Source organism: Hemitrygon akajei, chromosome 3, assembly GCF_048418815.1.
Source record: "Hemitrygon akajei chromosome 3, sHemAka1.3, whole genome shotgun sequence".
NCBI lineage: Eukaryota > Metazoa > Chordata > Chondrichthyes > Myliobatiformes > Dasyatidae > Hemitrygon > Hemitrygon akajei.
The window spans coordinates 67,199,459-67,219,385 of record NC_133126.1 but is presented as its reverse complement, the minus strand read 5'-3'; the positions used below and the strand labels follow the sequence as shown (position 1 = coordinate 67,219,385).

Genomic DNA, 19,927 nt, shown 5'->3' with positions numbered 1-19,927 from the left:
GAGAAAAAGATTTCTCCAGAATACACACAAAATGGGCAGTTATATGATAGATTAAGATGTAGTTAGGCTTTGAAGAGACAGCAGGGTAGAATGGAAAATCAAACTCAAAAATTTAAAATATTTGATTTAGATTTGTGATTTGGTCAATGAATAGGTGTTATATGCTAATGTTCATATTGTCAACACCACATTACCTACAGAAACAAAGTAGAGAATATTTGGAATAATTACCATATTTTCCAGTGCTTACTGATCACTTTGAATGTGTATTCTTGTTTTCACAACAATGCACCTAATGTTTTTACAACTGCCTTACATGCAAGCTGCTGACTAAAACTGACAATTTAAATTGTGCTCTCACAACGTTTTGCTGTAAAACAAGGCTGGAGAAAAATTAAACGCCATCAAACTTCACAAGACAAACTACCTGTCAATTCTTCATTCGAGCTACACATTCTCAGTTCAACAGAGCCATACATGATCAAGTTCAGATGGACTTGATTTTTATTTGTGCATTTTAAGAAAATTAACGATTCTTCATATAAATTGTTGAAATAGCACATTGTATCATTGAAATATTTTCTCTACAGCAACTTAAGAGTTGATGTAATTACATAGCCCTCTTGTTTCACAGTTGTACCAACAACAGACATTCCCTGAAATGTGTTGTTCAGTTATTCTCAATGACAAGCAGATCACTCACAAGCTGAAAATAACGGGCTAGGTAGGATATCAAGCCTATCTACAAAAGAATGCACATGCCTAAAAGTCTGGTTACTAAAAAGACACTACATTTTAAATATTCTTTTTTGTTTTCAGCTAAACACTGTATGAAGTTCATGTTTAGTCTGCAGCCTCCAGCCAGGCAGATTTCCTCCTACTGGATTCAGCAGTTTGTAAGTTTTATTAATCAAACCAAATGATATTCTTTGTTCTTTTTGCTCTTTTACCTTGTAAAATGTAATGAAGTGTAACAGCCTGAGTTACCCAATTAGATAACTATTATGATTTTCCACAGAACACAGAGCTACACACCCTGTTGGCCCCAGAGGGGCTGACAGTGAGTAATCCAATTAGCACATAGTGCAGACCAAAGTCATCTGTCAATTTACACTTTGACAAGAAGGTGATGCCTGACTGCTTCAATCAAAACTTCAGATACGCTTGAACGATGACAACCGCTACTGAAACAATACTGTAAACACTAACTTAATTTTATTTCCAAGGGTGCGATGGTAACATAGAAAAGAAGAGTGGGCCATTCAGCCCCTTAAATCTACTTTACTATTTAAGAAAATGGGTGATTTTAATCCAAAGTCTTTATTTTTGTCTTTCAAGAACCTGACCAAGGTTCAAAACCTAGTCTTTGTACCTCTCTCTGTAACTGGATCCCTGACTTCCTTATTAGGAAACCACATAATAAAATCTCCTCCTCACTATCAACATGGGATGTGTGTGTAGCCCACTGCTCTAGTTTCTCTACACTCATGACTGTGTGATGTTTGAGCTGTGCTCATCTATAAGTTGGCTGATGACACCCCTGTTGTGAGTAGAATTGTACATACCAATGAGGAAGAGTGCAGAAGCAAGATAGCTCGGCTGATTTCGTGGTGTTGCAATGACCAACTCACACACAATATTAGCAATACCAACGAACAGATTGTGAACTCCAGGAAGGAGAAGACAGGAGAGCACGCAGCATTGAGGGGGTCAGCAATGAAAGGTGTGAGCAATTTCTAGTTTCTGGGCGCCAGTGAATTTGAAAAGCAAGGAACTAAATTAAAATGCAGAACCAAAAGAATAATGATCTCTGGATTGTCACTGGAGCCACATGCAAACTGGCACAGGGTTAATAAAGGTTCAAAGTACATTTATTATCAAAGTATGTATGCAGTATACAACCTTGAGATTTGTCTTCGCAACGACAGCCACAAAATATAGAAAACCATGGAACCCATTCAAAGGAAAACATCAAACCACCCCCCACACAAAAATCCAAATTGCACAAAAGGCAAAAAACACAGAATGGAAAACACCAATTCACAAAGTCATCAAAAGAGTCCAGACGTACACACTTCAGCTAAATCCAGTTCAATGTGGCCTAGGATTGTGTGGTTCATTATGTGCAGACTGTCCCAATCGAAGTCACACAAAACAGCAAGAGAAAAAGGAGCAACCAGAAACACATTTAGCATGAACTACGGAGACCAATCCACAAACTGCATTGATTAAACCTTGCCCAAGACCCAAGATTCCGGCACCATCTGCCAACAGCATTGAGGAAGAGAGAGAGACCACTCAAAGGCAGGAACCTTTTTCCAGGAGCAGCCAGTGAGAGGAAGAGAGGGGGAGGGGAAGGGGAGGAGGAGGGAGAGGGAGAGGGTGAGGATGAGGGAGGGGAGGAGGAGGGGAGGATCCAGATATCCAGCAGATATCACCAGCACAACGCAACCAAGATCACAAAGTTAAATGTATGGTTCAAGGACAAGCGTAGGAGAAATGGGTTTGAATTTGTTGGACACTGGCACCAGTACTGGGGAAGGAGGAAGCTATTCCAATGGGACTAGTCTCGCGGCGAATCACATAACTAGGACTAGAAACGTGTAGATATAGTAAAAGGAAAGGAAAGTACAGGAGAGGTTGCTGAAATCTCCAGAGTAAAGAATATGACAAAACAATTTAGAAAGGGATAAGAATTTAACTTCAGGCAACATGGAAACAAAATTAAAATGGGTATTGAACACAGGACTGAAGGTGTTATATTTGAAGGTACATATTATGCACAAAATATGATAAATTATCTTGTAGTGCAGTTAAAAATTGTTATGTAATACATCACCAAAACATAAAACTAATTGAAAGGAAAACATAGGAGCCCAGGGTTGCTCATGCGTAGTTTGCTTTTACTTTTAGCGAGGCACACACTTACTCTTGTGGAATAACATCTTTCCTGACAAGGGGGATCACTTTGTTTGGCCGGTGAGACTGGTGGCTGTGAAACTATTCCAGCTACTGACGTCTCCTCCATGGTGGCTGTAGGAGTTGACTCCGGGACTGCAGGAAGTGGTTCTGACAGCTCTAGGCACCTTTCTTCTCCAAGAATTGACTCTGCTTTCCTCAACTGATCGATATTTCGTCTCCAGATTCCATCCACAACCTCCATTGTGTAGGAGAATGGTCCAGTTTTGTCCTTATTCTTTTCAAGTACCCACTTTTGATCACCTCGGTAGTCCCTCACCCAGACTGCTTGTCCAGGAGTGAAACATCGAGCCTCCTTGTTTGTGGAGCCTTCAATTTGTCTCAGCTGTTTGTCCTGCATGGTCCTTCTGAGATTGGGTTTGTGGAGATCCAAGTGTGAACGTAGGGATGACCCAGGAATAGCACAGCTGGTGAGTAGTTGGTTGTGGCGTGTGATATGCAAGGAGGAAATTGGCAAGCTTTTGAGTCACTGTCAGTGTAGTGTGTTTATCTCGGCTGTAATAATTTGCATTAGGGAGAATATGTCAAGAGGAGTGTCCTCTTTTGTAAATTTTTCAGGTATTTCCTTTTCCAGGGGTAAACGCATCCACATTTCCATGGTTAGTCCTCCTCTTGAACTGGATCTCGTAATTGTGTCCTCCAAGTGACAAAGTCCACCTCTGCAGTCGAGCTGCTGCTGTTAGTGGAATATGCCTCTGTGAATTAAAAATGGACACTAGTGGTTGATGATCAGCAATGAGGCTGAACTCTCCCCTATTCAAGAACTGGTTGAAACGTTTTATACCCTAAACCTGACTCAAGGCCTCTCTGTCAATCTGTGTGTAATTTTTCTCTGCAGCGGTAAGGGAACGTGATGCAAAGGCTATGGGGTGTTCACTCCCATCACTCATCACTTGTGACGTGACGGCACCTCTACCATAAGATGAGGCATCACAGGCAAGCTTCACTGGACAATGTGGATCATAATGTGTCAGTACAGTCTGATGTCACTGCTTCCTTTACCTTTTTGAAAACTACCTCACACTGCCTTACCCATTGTTACTTCTTCCCAAACTGTAGTAATGAGCACAAGGAGTGGAGCACAGTAGCCAGGCTTGGCAGGAACCTGTCGGCAAATCCTAAAAAGGCCCGCAACTCTATCCTTTAGCCTTCGGGCATCCACCACTGCTTGAATTTTCTCAGCACACTAATGCTTATACATCAATGGTGTGACCACAGTACGCGATGTTTGGTTTAAAGAATTTACTACATTGGTTGCTTCATGCTCTGAGCGCATAATCTTCTCATCTTTGTAACTCTGTCTTGAGATTTTGGAGATGTTCGTGTCATCCATACTGGTAATAATGATGTCATCCAGGAAACAATGAATGCCTGGGCAGCCTTACAGCACCTGGTCCATAGCTTTCTGCCAGAGTGCAGATGCAGGTGCTACTCCAAGAATAAGCCTGTTACAGTGAAAAAGCCCTTTGTGTGCGCTTATGGTGAGAATCACTCCATACTCTTTTTCCATCTCCATCTGTAGGTAGACCTCAGGTAAGTCCACTTTGCTGAGGTGTTTTCCTCTAGAAAGGTTTGCAAAAATATTCTCTACCCTGGGTAGAGGTTATTGATCAACTTTCAGCACTGGGTAGATGATAACCTTAAAGTCACCACAGATTCCTGACACATCCATCCTTCTAGGACCACTGGCATTTCCCCTGGGCTCCACTCAACCTTGAAAAGAATTCTTTTAGACTCTATGTAATCTAGCTCACTGGCTACTTTATCATGGATGGTATAAGGACCCAGGCGGGTTTTGTAACACTTGGATGTAGTATTTTCATTTAACACTATTTTACCCTTAATATGTTTGATTTTCCAGTGCCATCCTTGAACACTGCTGTGGTATCATCCAGTATCTTTCTTAATTCACTTTCAGTTGAACTTATTGCGGGGGATGATGCATGCAAATGGTGGTTGGATCTCCAATCAAGTTGTAGTTATCTCAGCCAATCACGAACTCACAATGCTGGCCCTCCTATCCCCCTGTTAGTGAAGCCTAGCTTCCCTTAGGCCTTCTTAATAACCCCATCAACCTGTGCAGCGACCTTGAGGGATGTATGGATTTGAACCCCAAGATCCCTTTGTTCATCCACACTCTTAAGTAACTATTAATCCTGTACTCAGTCTTCTGGTTTGTCCTTCCAAAATACATCACCTCACACTTGTCGGGATTGAACTCCATCTGCCATTTTTCTGCCCAACTCTGCAGCCTGTCTATATCTTCTTGTAACCTTCGACAACCTACAACTCCATCCACAACTCCTCCAATCTTTGTGTCATCTGCAAACATACTCACCCATCCTTCCGCCTCTACATCCAGGTCATTTATAAAAATCACAAATAGCAGGGGTCCCAAGACAAAGGGGTCCCTTTGGCACTCCACTAGTCACTGACCTCCAGGCAGAATACTTTCCTTCCACAACTACCCTCTGCTTTCTTCCTTTAAGCCAATGGTTTATCCAAACAGCCAAGGTTCCACTTATGCTGTGCCTCATGACTTTCTGGATGAATCTCTCATGAGGGACCTTGTCAAATGCTTTGCTAAAGTCCATGTAGACCACATCCACTGCCCTACCCTAATCAGTTTATTTTGTTACCTCTTCAAAAAACTCAATCAGGCTCGTGAGGCAGGATCTTCCTTTCACAACGCCATGTTGACTATCCATGAGTAGACTGTACTTCTCCAAATGCTCGTAGATCCTATCCTTAAGAATCCTTTCCAGTAGTTTGCATACCACCGATGTAAGACTCACCAGTCTATAGTTCCCAGGTTTCTCCCTATTACCTTTTTTAAACAAGGGAACTACATTTCCATTCTCCAGTCCTCCGGCACTTCCCCTGCAGCCAAAGAGGATTCAAAGATCATAGCTGATGCTCCTGCGATCTCTTCTCTCAATTCCCACAACAACCTGGGGTGTATCATATCCGGCCCTGGGGATTTATCAATCTTAATGTTTTTAAGAAGATCCAGCACTTTTTCCTTAATCTCCACATTGTCCAGCACACAGGCCCACTCTACTTCGACCTCATCCTGATCAAGATCCTTTTCACTTGTGAATACTGAAGCAAAGTATTCATTTAGGACCTCCCCAACCTCCTCCGCTTCCAGGCACATGTTGCCCTCTTTATCCTTTAGCGGTCCCACCTTCGTTCTCGTCATCCTCCTATTCTTCACATATGCATAGAACGCCTTGGGGTTCTCCTTAATCCTACATGCCAAGGCCTTCTCATGCCCCCTTCGAGCTCTCCTAAGTCCTTTCTTTAGTTCCTTCCTGGCTACCCTATATTTCTCATAAACCCCTCCTACTTCCTGCTTCTTATATCTAACATATGCTTCCTTTTTCCTCTTGACAAGTTGCCTCACATGTTTCGTCAGCCACGGTTCCCTTTTCCTACCATTTTTTCCTTGCCTCAGTGGGACAAACCTATCCTGAATTCAGCTCAAGTGGTCCCTAGACTTCTCCCACATTACCTCTGTGCTTTCCCCTTTGAACATCTGTTTCCAATTTACTCTTGCTAGTTCCTGCCTCATCCCTTCAAAGTCAGCCCTTCCCCAGTTAAGCACTTTACCATTTTATTTGATTTTATCCCTTTTTATAGCTATGCTGAAGCTAAGGGAGTTGTGGTCACTCTCACCAAAACGCTCCCCCACCAAGAGGTCTGTCACCTGACCAGGTTCATTACCCAGAACTAGATCCAGTATAGCCTCTCCTCTCGTCCGCCAGTTCACATACTGTGTCAGGAATCCTTCTTGAACACATCTGACAAATTCAGCCCCATCTATCCCCCTTGCCCTCAGAAGGTGCCAGTCAATATGAGGGAAGTTGAAATCACCCATAACTACTACCCTGTATTTCCTGAACCATTCTAAAATCTGCCTGCTTATCTGCTCCTATTTGGGGGCCTATAGACTACTCCCATCACAGTGATTGATCCCTTCCTATTTCTGACTTCCACCCAGACTGACTCTGTGGACACTCCTTCTGCAGCATCCTCCCTTTCTATAGCTGTGATACTATCCCTGACCAGCATTGCCACTCCCCCCCACCTTTTCTACCTCCCATCCTATTCCTTTTAAAACACCTGAACCCCGGGACTGCATCATCTAATCCTGCCCTTCCTCCAACCAAGTTTCAGTAATGGCCACAACATCATAGTTCCATGTACTGATCCATGCTCTAAGTTCATCCTCCTTGTTTCTAATACTCCTAGCATTGAAATAGACACATTTCAACCCCTTTAACTGGCTACAATTATGTTCTGTCCCCTGACTGTCCTTCCTCATCAACTCAGAACTCTTAGCATCATGCCCTTGTCCTTCTACGTTAATCCCTGCACTCACTTTCTGATTCCCACCCCCCTGCCAAACTAGTTTCAACCCTCCCCAACAGCTCTATCAAACCTGCCCGCCAGGATATTGGTCCCCCTGGGATCCGAGTGCAACCCGTCCCTGGTTGACCCGTCTTGACCAGGGGTTCCCTGCCATCTTATGCCATGGACCCCTACCATTAAACCGAAGGCTGCATGGACCCCGGGTCGAGAACCCTAGGTCCAGATACTTTAATTCTGTTCATGCTTGCTTTCATTCCTGACTGTAACCCAGTTGTTTCTCTGTCTTTTGTTTCAATTGACACAGTGATTTCAACTGCTCTTTTAAATGTGAGTTGTGCTTCAGTTGGAGCCGTTTTTACAACGTTTTCTTGTAAGATTCCACAAACTAAATGATCTCTCAGAACATCATTAAATCCATCATTGAACTAAGAATGCTCAGGCAACCTCTTCAATTCATCCACGTACAATGAAATGAACTCCCCTTCCTTTTGATTTGCTTATGAAACCTAAAACCTTCTGCAATCATCAATGGTTTGGATTCTAAATGGTCCCGCATTACTTTCACGATATCAGCAGAGCTTATTTCAGCTGGTTGCGTTGGAGCAGTTAAACTTCTCAGCAAACTCTGTGCTTTTCCACCCAATGCACTCAGTAAAATTGGTACTCACTTCTCATTGGCTATTTCATTCGCTTCAAAATAATGCTCAGTTCGCTTAATGCATATATGTCAAACTCAAGGCCCGCGGGCCAAATCCGGCCCACGGTGGAATTATCTTTGGCCCGCGAGATAATATCTAATTACTATTAAAGCTGGCCCCAGTAATCGAAGCGCCTATGGCGTATGATATGGCTAATGCTGAGTTTATTCAGGTACCAGGTTTTCAGGGTTTTTAGTGTTTATTCGGCAGTCTTGCTCGGCAGTCTTCTTCATAAGAAACGGAATTTGTAAAGTGAAACACTTTGTAGTTATAGCAGAGACTGAGACACATGAGAGCAGGCTGAAAAAATGGAGGCAACGAAAGCTGCGTTCGCACGCGTCCAACTGATCCGGCCCGCATGAAGCTGCATTTTGCTCAATCCGGCCCGTGACCTAAAATGAGTTTGACACCCATGGCTTAATGTATTTCAACCAGTTATCTGCTGTGCAATGGAACACATTTATCTTTCCGATACAGCCAGCCATTTCTGCTCTTCTTAAAAATGTATTATTTCTATTGTTATTATGACCCAGTACTCACTGTTTATGAACTTGAATTTTGTCTGTTTTCTGCCTGCTTTTAACAAATGGCTCACTGCTCTTCAACAGGTAGGTAGTAGTCACGGGTTTCTTTAAAACTTCCTCATCACCATGTACCTCTACAACATAAAACTAATTGAAAGAAAAGCACAAGAGTCCAGTGATGTGTCTGCTTAGCTTGTTTTTATTTGTAACCAGGTGCTCACTTATGACATGGTGGTGTAATGACATATGCCTTTCACATACTTTTACACATATCCCGTAATGAATTATGGAAACAACAAAGAACACATAATCAAACAATATATTTACAATGTTATTCAAACATCACTTAAAAATTAAACACACAACAGAAATTGGCAGGCATTATGTTGTAGGAATCACCGTGTCATGGTTGAAAGAATATCACAGCTGGGAACATCCAACATTATATAGAAAGTACAGGCAGATGGGCAGAGGGGTTCGGATGGCTTTGTTGATAAAAAAAATGTTGAAGTCAAATCCTCAGCAAAAAGTGACAGGATCAGAAGGTGTAGAATCCTTATGGGTAGAGCTAAGAAACAGCAATAATAAAAATAAAACCTTGATTAGAGTTATATGAATAATAGCCAGGATGTGGGGTACAAACTACAACGGGAGATAGAAAAGGAATCTAAAAAGGGCAGGTAGATTGGTGCTAAATCCCAAGAAAAAGAATTTTTATAATGCCTACAAGATGGCTTTGAACTTTGAACTTTTAGAGCAGCTTGTGGTCAAGCCCAAAAGGGAAAAGGCAGTTCTGGATTGGGTGTTGTGTAATCAACCAGATATGATTAGGAAGCTTAAGGTAAAGAAACCCTAGGAGACAATGATCATAATATGCTAGAATATACCCTACAGTTTGAGAGGGGTAAGTGAAAGTCAGACAAATTGGTATCACAGTTGAGTAAAGGTAACTACAGAGACATGAGAGAGGAGCTGGCCAAAGCTGATTGGAAGGGGAAACTAGCAGCAGTGGCTAGAGTTTCTGGGAAGTCAGTGTACTCACTATTACGAAGGAAAAAATATTTGGGAAGCTGCAGGTCTGAAGGCACAGTAAATAAGTTGCTTGGATCAGAAGGACTACACCCCAGGGTTCTGAAAGAGGTAGCTGAAGAGATTGTTGAAGGCATTAGTGTTGATCTTCAAAGAATCACTAGATTCTGGAATAGTTTCATAAAAGGAAAATTGAAAAAGTCACTCCATTCTTTAAAAAGTGAGGGAAGCAAAAAACAGGAAATTATAGATTAGTTAGCCTGACTTGAGTAGTTGGCAGGATGTTAGAGTCCATTATTATGAAGGTTTCAGGGTACTTGGAAGCATATAATAAAATAGGACAAGGTCAACATGGTTTCCTTAAGGGAAATCTTGCCTAATGACAAATCTGTTGGAATTCTTTGAGGAAATTACAGACAGGATAGACAGTGAATGTTGTGTGCTTGAATTTTCAGAAGGCCTTTGACAAAGTGTCACAAATGAAGCTGATAAACAATATAAGAGCCCTTGGTATTACAGGAAATATACCAACATGAATAAATGATTGACTGACTGGCAGAAGGCAAAGACTGGAAATAAAGGGGATCTTTTCTGGTTGGCAGCCAGTGACTACTGATGTGTCACAGAGGTCGGAGTTGAGTCCAATACATTTCACGTTTTATGTTAATGATCTGGATCATGGAATTGTTGGCTTTGTGGCCATGTTTGTAGACAAAACAAAAGAAAAGACGGAGGGACAAGTAGTGCTGAGGAAGCAGAGAGTTTGCCAAACCGCTTGGACAGATTAGGAGAGTGGGCAAAGAAGTGGCAGATGGAATACAGTGTGGGGAGGTGTATGGCCATGCACTTCAGTAAAAGAAGTAAAGGTATAGACAATTTTCTAACCCAGGATTGAATTCAGAAATCAGAAATGCAAATTGAGTTGGAAGTTCGAGTGCAGGATTTCCTGAAGGTTAACTGGCAGGTTGAGTCAGTGGTAAGGAAGGCAAATGCAATGTTAGCATTCATTTCAAGAGGTCTAGGATATAAAAACTAGAATGTTATTCTGCGATTTTATAACATCATAAAATATAGGAGCAGAATTAGGCCATTTGGCCCATCGAGTCTGCTCCACCATTTCATCATGGCTGATCCAGTTTTTCTCTCAATCCCAACCTCCTGCCTTCTCCTCACATCCCTGCATGTCCTGATCAATCAAGAATCTATCAACCATTCCCTTAAATATACGTAAAGACTTGGCCTCCACGGCTACCTGCGGCAAAGAATTCTAGAGATTCACCACCCTCTGGCTGAAGAAATTCCTCTTCATCGCCATTCTAAAAGAACACCTCTCTATTCTGAGGCTGTCTTCTAATCTTTAGACTCTCCCACCATAGGAAATATCCTCTCCACATCCACTCTATCAAGGCCTTTCATCATTCGATAGGTCAACCCTCATTCTCCTGAATTCTAGTGAATACAGGCCCAGAGCCATCAAACGCTGTTCATATGACAAGCTGTTCAAACCTGTAAACATTTTTGTGAACCTTCTCCAGTTTCAGCAAATCCTAAGATAAGGGGCCCAAAACTGCTCATAATACTCCAACTGAGGCCTCACCAAAGCTTTATAAAGTCTCAACATTATATCTTTGCTTTTATATTCTAGTCCTCTTGAAACAAATGCTAATATTGCATTTGCCTTCCTCACCAGCAACTCAACCGGCAAATTTCAGAGAATCCTGCATGAGAACTCCCAAATCTTTCTGCACCTCAGATTTTTGAATTTTTTTCTCCATTTAGAAAATAGTCAGCCCTTTTATTTCTTCTGCCAAAGTGCATGACCATACACTTCCCAACACTGTATACCATCTGCTACTTCTTTGCCCATTCTCCTAATTCAAGTCCTTCTGTAACCTCTCTCAAAACTTCTTGTCCCTTCACCTATCTTCATATTGTCTGCAAACTTGACCACTGAGCTATCAATTCCAGCACCCGAATCACTGACATATAACGTAAAAAGCAGTCCTAACACAGACCCCTGTGGAACACCCCTACTCACCGGCAGCCAAACAGAAAAGCCTCCCTTGAGCTGCCATAAGCTACTCTATTAAACATATCCTAGACATTCTAGAAATTCCCCCTCTTGGAGTCCAGCACCAACCTTACTTTCCCAATCTATCTGCATATTGAAATCCCCTATGTCTATTGTAACATTGCCCTTTTGGCATGTGTTTTCTATCTCCCGCTGCAATTTGCAGACAACGTCCTTACTACTGTGTGGGGGTCTGTTTGCCACTCACATCAGAGACTTTTTACCTTTGCAGTTCCTTAGCTCTATCCAATGACACAACACCTTCCAACCCTATGTCACCTCTTTCTAATGATTTGATTTCATTTTTTCCCAACAGACCAATGCCAGCCGCTCAGCCTTCCTGCCTCTCCTTTTGATACAATGTGTATCCTTGGACATTAAGCTCCCAGCTATAATCTTCTTTCAGCCATACTGAAGCAAAGTATTAAGTCCCTCTGCTATCTCCTCCGGTTCCGTACACACTTTTCCACTGTCGCACTTGATTGATCCTATTCTCTCACGTCTCATTCTCTTGCTCTTCACATACTTGTAGAATGCCTTGGGGTTTTCTTTAATCTGCTCACCAAGGCTTTCTCATGGCCCCTTCTGGCTCTCCTAATTTCATTCTTAAACTCCTCCTGCTTGCCTTATAGTACTCTAGATATCTATCACTACCTAGTTTTTGAACCTTTCGTAGGATTTTATTTTCATCTTGACTAGACTTTTAACAGCCTTTGTATACCACGGTTCCTGTACCCTACCATCCTTTCCGTGTCTCTTTGGAACATACCTATGCAGAATGCCACACAAATATCTCCAGAACATTTGCCACATTTCTTCCGCACATTTCCCTCAGAGCATCTGTTCCCAATTTATGCCCTATCAACAGCCTCTCCTCATTACACATTGCCTCTCTTTGTAAACCAGCTACCTTATCTTCAGCACTATCATCCACCTTTCCTATGAAACTTCATGCATTTAAATATACGCAGCTCAGGACACTAGTCGCAACACACTCAAACTTTTGATTCCTAACTTTGCTGAGGTCTTACCAACATCTGCCTCCACAACCTCTCCACTAACTGTTCTGGCACACCGGATCCCATTCCCCTGGAACACCACTGTTGCATTAACAAACCTTCCCACTAGGATATCAGTCCTCCTCCAGTTCAGGTGCAAACTGTCTCTTTTGGTACAAAGCTCAATGATTCAAAAACCTTATGCTCTCCTTCCTACGCCAACTCCTTAGTCCTATATTAGACTGTTTAATCTTGTTAGTTCTGGCCTCTCTAGTACAGCATTACATAAATGTAGTCAGAACGCACTTGGAGTACTATGAACAGCTTTGATTCCCTTATCCAAGAAAAAAAATGTCCTGGCATTCAACAGTGTCCAGGGAGATTTACAAGAATGATCCCAGGCATGAAAGGGTTAACATGTGACAAGAATATGGAGGGATCTCATTGAAACCTACCAAATATTGAAAGGCCTAGATAGAGTGAATGTGAAAAAGATGTTTCCAAGAGTTTAGGATCAGAGGGCACAGCTTTAGAATAGAAGGAATATCCCCTTCAAAAAGCAGTGAGAAATTTATTTTGCTGGGGGGGGGGGGGAGTGGGTTAATCTGTGGAATTCACTGCCACAGACAGCTGTGGAGACCACACCATTTGGTGTACTTAAAGCAGAGGTTAATAGGTCCTTGATAATTAAGGGTGTCAAAGGTTAGGGGGAGAAGACAGGAGAATAGTGTTGAGAGAGAAAATAACAATCAGCCATGATTAAATGGTGGAACAGACCTGATGGCCCTAATGGCCTAATTCTGCTCCTATGTCTTATCATCAACTTCTTAGACAAAATGCATTTATAAAGAAGATATGCCAGTGGCTCTACTCCAGCAGGAATTTCACAGTTGGTATGTCTCCAAAGACTAGTACATTTCTATAGATGTACAGTAGAGAGCTTTCTGACTGGTTCCATCACAGTCTGATATGGAACCTCCAGCATACAGAATTGGAAGAGGCTGTAAAGCCATCTCCATCACGGGTATAACCCCCCCCCCCCCCCCCCCCGCCATCATGGACATCTTCAGTTGGCAGTGCCTCAAGAAAGCAGTACCAATCATTAAGACCCTCACCATCCAGGTCACTTCTTCTACTCAGTACTACCATCAGAAAAGAGGTAAGAGAGCCTGGAGATCCATACCCAATGATTTAATAACAACTTCTTCACCTCTGCCATCGGTCTTCTGAACAGATCATGAACAGTACTTCATTATTCCATTTATTTTGCAGTGTTTAGTTTGTACATTATAGATTTTTATATCCTGACACTGTACTGCAGCCACAACCAATTTCATGCCATAGGTCAATGATAATAAATCTGATTCTTAACTACTTCTGTTTTTGAAGTCTTCAAAGACTGTGCTTCTAGTGCCCATTTAGGAAAGTAGCCTAATGACATACTGAAAAAGCATAGCTCTTCATATTTAAGAGGACAAACTTATTTTAAATAGTAGCCCCTAGTTCTAGATTCTCCCATTGGAGGGAATATCTTCTTGCAAGGGGCAATGTCCTCTCCCTAACAAGAATCTTGTACACTTCAATTCAAGTCGCTCTCAATCTTCTGAACACAACTGGATGCAAGCCTTGCCTGCCCAACTTTTCCTCAAATGACAACCCATTCATTCCAACTATTAGTCTAGAAAATGGTCTCTTAACTCTCAACACACGAACATATTTCCATATAGGAGACCAATGCTACACACAGTACATCAGGTCTCACCACAGCATAACCTCCTATTTTTGTATTAGGTTCTCTTCATAGAAAACAATAACAATTCTTTAACTTTCTTAATTACAGGTATTCCTTGGGTTATAGACAACAGAATATTGCAGCACATTGGAAGCCCTTCAGCTCATGATATTGTGCAGACTATTTAACCTACTTTCTGATCAACCTAACCCTTCCCTCCCACATAGCTTCCACTTTTCTATCATCCATGTGCCTATCTAAGAGTCTCTTAAATGTCCCTAATGCATTTTCCTCTACCACCACTGCCAGAGCATACCATCCAGCCACCACTTCCCGCGTAAAAAAATTACCTCTGACAACCTCTCTGTACTTTGCTTCAATCACCATAAAATTATAACCCCTCATATTACCCAGTTCTGTCCTGGGAAAAAGTCTCTGGCCATCTACTCAATCTATGCTTCTTATCATCTTGTACAGCTCTACCAAGTCACCTCTTATCTTCCTTCACTCCAAAGAGAAAAGCTCTAGCTCATCGAAACTATCGTCCTAAAACATCCAGGTAGCATCCTGGCAAGTCTCTGCTCCACCCTCTCAAATGGATTGTGTAAGGGTTCCATTCCTGAAAACTGTCAGAATGCCAATTGCTTCTGAAATCAAAATGTCAGTTTCCTGTAGTACTCCATATCTTATTGTTCTGCATGTAATTCTTTCATTTCAATGAATAATAACCCTAACATAACCATAATTAACCTGAATATACAGTATACTGTATCCTCCCACTATTGAATAACATGAAATATTTGATTTTTATTACTACTAGCTTGAAGAATGCTTAATAACATATGAGAGAATTTGAGTAAAGTTAGGTTTCCTGAAGTCAGATCATTTGTAACCCAGAGAGCCCCTACTTACATATCAGCACTTTGGGAATCTTGATGAGGAAATCCAGATCCCTCTGCATCTTAGAACTTTACAAATGTCAACCACATAGATGAGATTATTCTTTTTTTGCCAGGTCTTTGCCTAACCTCTTTAAGTCTCTGGTCTTTTAATCTCTTGTAGTCCCCTATATCTTCTTCAAAATATACTTAACTATAAATTTTGATTATTGTGTAAACCAAATTTTGTGTGGAAAGTCAAAGTTTGAATCCCAACATTCAAACTTTATGCAGAAATTAGTTCTGCAATTCTGACAGAGCCAACACTTCACAAGCAGTCCCACATTCACCCAAAGCTGAATCCATGGGGTTTCCAAAAGAAGCATTCTGAATTCTCAAACCCCATTCTAAGAATTCTGCAATATTTCTGTACAATATAGAGTACACCTTCACCAAAAGGTTAGCCTCAAAGTAAAACTTGCAAAAATTATGTTTTCTTAATGCTGTGCAGGATCTTAATTTCGATTTCATATTGAAACTTAAAATTCGGTAAACCCTTGTAAAACAACAATGACAAAGATTCAAAATGCAATTGTTACAACGAACTGCAAAGCTCTTCAGTAAATAGAAGAAACTCGTGGCAAACACACCATGGAAGAGACCTGCAGTTAAGCCCCTTATGAGGAGCTGCAATGCTAGCACCACACATCCAGCCACTGACTGGGAGGTCTGGGATAGCTAGCCCTCTCCATACCAGCAGCAGGATAACTAGAGGTTATTTCACAAGCCTCACACAGCAACAATGACAAGAACACACACAGCACACTGCACTAAATCTTGACATTCTCAAACACACACAAAAGAACAAATGTGAACTTGTGTCGTATCCACATGAGCTGCATTTTTTCTAGCAGTCTCTTTCATAGTAAAAACTCCACCACTGAGTTATACCACTATCAACAGCTTGAAAGTTATTGTCAGCCTATCCCTTGCTCTTTCTAATTCAGCCTCCCTCTCCATTCACCTTGTCTCTTAACCTGAACCTATAGTTTGCCTCTCACACATTTTTTCAATTACCTTCACTGTCTCCCAGTGCCTCCAACAGTCCCCACCCCGAGAGCTTCCCCCTCCTCCTGTCAACATCCCTGTTTCAGATCATTCTCTACAGTCTTTCTCCATTGCCTCTAATTCCCTTCTCTATGATCTTCTCCTTCGCCATTCACCATCTCTGTTCCCCATTTCACTACAGCCTAATCCATACTCAATTTCCTTTCTTTCCTATTCTTCCTTCCCACTCCCATCTCTTTCCCTCTATTTCTATTAGCCACATCCCTCTGACATTGATTCTAGCCCACATCATCACCCTTCCCACTGCTTCCAATCCATTCTCTTCTCTCCAACTCTTCCCATAACTTCACTCCTCTCTTTTCATCTCACTCCATTCCTGATCATTCTCCCCCTCCCTCAACATCCATCCCTAATCACCACTCCCTTATCTTTATCTCCTGCCATCCTCTTGATCTCCTTACTCACTCTCAAATCACCCCTTCCCCTCTTACCTTCTTCCCAAATACCCAGCCCCTTAGCCCTCCCCTCTTCCTCCTTATTATTCACCAACCACTTTTGACCCTCTGTCCCTGTTTCCCCATTTCTTCCTCCTTTCCTCTACTGCTTTCACTCAAATTCTCCTCTTCCCTCTTCACCCTACTCCTCATTCCATCCATTGTATCCTTTCTCTCCTCTTTTCACTCTTACTCTCCTATCTCCTCCCTCAAGTCTCCCTCCACCCTACTACCCAAGTGGCTTCTCACTAATTCACCCTCCTCTACTCTTAAAAACTTGTTATCTTCTCTCCACCCTACTTCTCATTCTTCTCCCAACACACTGCATGTCTTCATGTCTCCTCACTCACCAGCCAATCTTCTATCCTTTTATGAATTCTGCTCACATCCCTATCTCTCCCTTCCTCACTCCAGTCCACTACCAATGCATCCATGGACCCTCCTATTTCAGCTGCTTTCAATCTCACCCATCTCTCCATTCCTTCACATCTCCTTTTCAAATTCTTCAGCTCATTCATCACTCCCCCCTCACCAGTTACATTCCTCTACTGCAATTCTCTTTCGCTCCATCCACCATGCTCCCTCCCTCATTGACCTTCTCCTCTCCTTTGCCCCCTTTCACACCATCCTTTACCTTCCACATCTTCATGCCCTCCCTTCTTTCCCCAACTCTGCCCTACCTCTATCCCATCAATTATGTCCACACACTCATCTCTGCTCCTTCAACAACCCTTGCACTGACGTCCTCCCACCTATTTCATTACATTCCATCCCTCACTTTTACAACACTCCATCCTCTCCCCCACACTCCCCATGATCTTCCATTTTCCACCTCAGCTCCATATATATGCAACACTCACTACACTCACCCCTTCCTCCCCCTCCCGTCTTTCCTCATTCCTTTCTTGCGCTCTCCCTCTTCTCCTTCCTCTCACCGCCTCCTTCACTCCTCCTCTCCTCTCATACCCTTCTCTTCCCCTCCCTCATCCACTCCTCCCTCCTTTTGCATCCGCTTCCTTTTCTCCTACTCCTCTTCTTTCCTCTCTCCTCTTTTTGCCACTTCTTTTATCTTCCTCTCGTTCCTTTTTTTCTATTCTGCCTCCTCTACTCTCCTTCCCCACCGTCCTCCTACTCCCCTGTCGTCCGCCTGTTTTCTCTCCTCTCCTCACTCTCTCTCTCCTTTCCTCTTCTCGCTGACTTCCCACTCCCGCTAACCGCGCCAACTTTGTCCCGTTACCTTTTGATCCACGATGGAACAGGCCATTTCCCGGACATGTGCGAGGGAGAAGTCGGTGCATTCGAGGATGACGGGTTCCCTGCTCAGGCCGATCTGAATATAGAAGGAGATGCCCTGGCCGGAGAGTCGCGGCGCTCCCGAGGTCGGCGACGGGGGCGAGCCGGGACTCGGCGGCCGCAGAGCCGGAGCCGCGTTCATCAGCCCGTCCCGTGTGAGCGGCGGTAAGGCGCTCGCCCTCTCCCGCTGAACTTTATTCCGCACTCTGCGGCCGGCCAGTAACACGGAAGATGGCGACACGGGGCTGGTCTGGGTGAGAAGGCAGACAGGAAGCAGGTGTGGGAGAGGGCGCCGAGCGGGGCACCGATCCCCCCAGCGCGGCGACCCGAGCGCCGGTCACCAGATACTGGTGGCGCCCCGCTGCTGCCTCCTGCCTTCCTTCGAGCGCTCCCATAGGACGGAGGTGAATTCCGCCCTCTCCTTTACTTACTTACTTGTTCTCTTTCTCTTTAACGCGCTCTCTCACTCTTTTCTCCCTCTCTCTCTCTCTCACTCTCTCACTCACTCTTTCTCTCCTCCCTCTCTTTCTCCTCTCTCTCAGTCTCTCCTCCCTCTCTTTCTTTCTCTCTCTCTCGCTCTCTCTCTCTCTTTCTCTCTACTCTTATCTTTCTCCAAAACTGTCAGAGTTTCTATGTGTTTCCCACGAGTATCTCTCTCTCTCTCTCTCTCTCTCTCTCTCTCTCTCTCTCTCTCTCTCTCTCTCTCTCTCTCTCTCTCTCTCTCTATTTCTGCCTATTTACATCGTTCTGAGCTTTTGTACTCTCCATCTCCTTTTCGCCTTCTGTTACGTTTTTGTACCTGTATGTTTCTGTCTCTGTCACCGTCTATCTCTATCACTCCATCCTCGCTTGCTTACCCCCACCCCCTCACTCAAGTCTCTGTCCCTGTAATAGTCTCTCTCTCTCTCTCTCTCTCTTCACTTTGGGAGATGAAAAGATTGTTGAAGTGAACAGTTCGGGCTCAGGGTAGCCCCGGTGTGAGACACTTGTCACTTGGAGAGCGCTACAGTTACTCTGCCCTGAGAAAGGCGGGAGTTGGTGAAGAACGGAGCTCCCCCTCGTAATTATTGCTTTTCCAATATGGGTCTATTAGCATTGCAAATCCAAGGGGCAGGGCTTGGGGTAGTGTAAGGCTGTAATCAACATTTCTCGCAGGCATTTGTCAACTGTCATTCTGAGATGATTGTTTGAGGCAGTTCCGCCCCTTTCACTTTTATTTAGAAGAATTATTATCTTAATTGTCGTCCTTATAAATATTCTCAAATGATGTATAAAGAAATAAAAGCAGATCCAGTGCTCGCATTTACCATGTCTTAGGAAATTTGAGTCCTCGGCTAGGTATTGAAGTGTGGACGGTTCAGTAACACTCGAACAGCAGCCGGAGCGCGGTCTGTGATAAAATACTGCTTTGCTGTCAGAGCGCTTTGTGGGCGAGGGATTGGTGTCGTAACCTGATGTCTGAGCCGCAACCAGTATGGTTTATTTCAGACTGCCGACTCCCGCCATATATTTGCTCTTGTACAGTCTTCAATGCCCCGTGTCTAAATCGTGTATACCACTTTTGAATCTGTTGAATTCCAAGCGATATTGGGAGAGGTCTGCAGTTACCATTCATCAACATTATCGAACTATCGCCAGCAAGATTATCTCACTAGCGGTTGATTTCAGAGTTTGGCGTAGTGGTTATTACTGAAGATAACTTTTGGGAACTTTTGTAGTTTGATAGTAACGAATTTTGCTATTACGTTCATCAGTATTAAATTATCGTGTCAAACGCCCTTCACCTTAC

General features: G+C 43.1%; 1 protein-coding gene across 2 annotated transcripts in view; it reads right to left on the bottom strand.

Annotated features, from left to right (window-relative positions):
• Window positions 1–19,214, bottom strand: part of prkd1 (protein kinase D1) — a 323,070-nt gene extending 303,856 nt beyond the window's left edge. For both annotated transcript variants that reach the window (XM_073040080.1, XM_073040082.1), the window contains exon 1: window positions 18,083–19,214. In XM_073040080.1, coding sequence (XP_072896181.1) covers window positions 18,083–18,280 — 198 coding nt within the window. In that variant the 5' untranslated portion in view covers window positions 18,281–19,214. The remainder of the gene's footprint in view (window positions 1–18,082) is intronic.
• Between the last annotated feature and the right edge of the window lie 713 nt (window positions 19,215–19,927).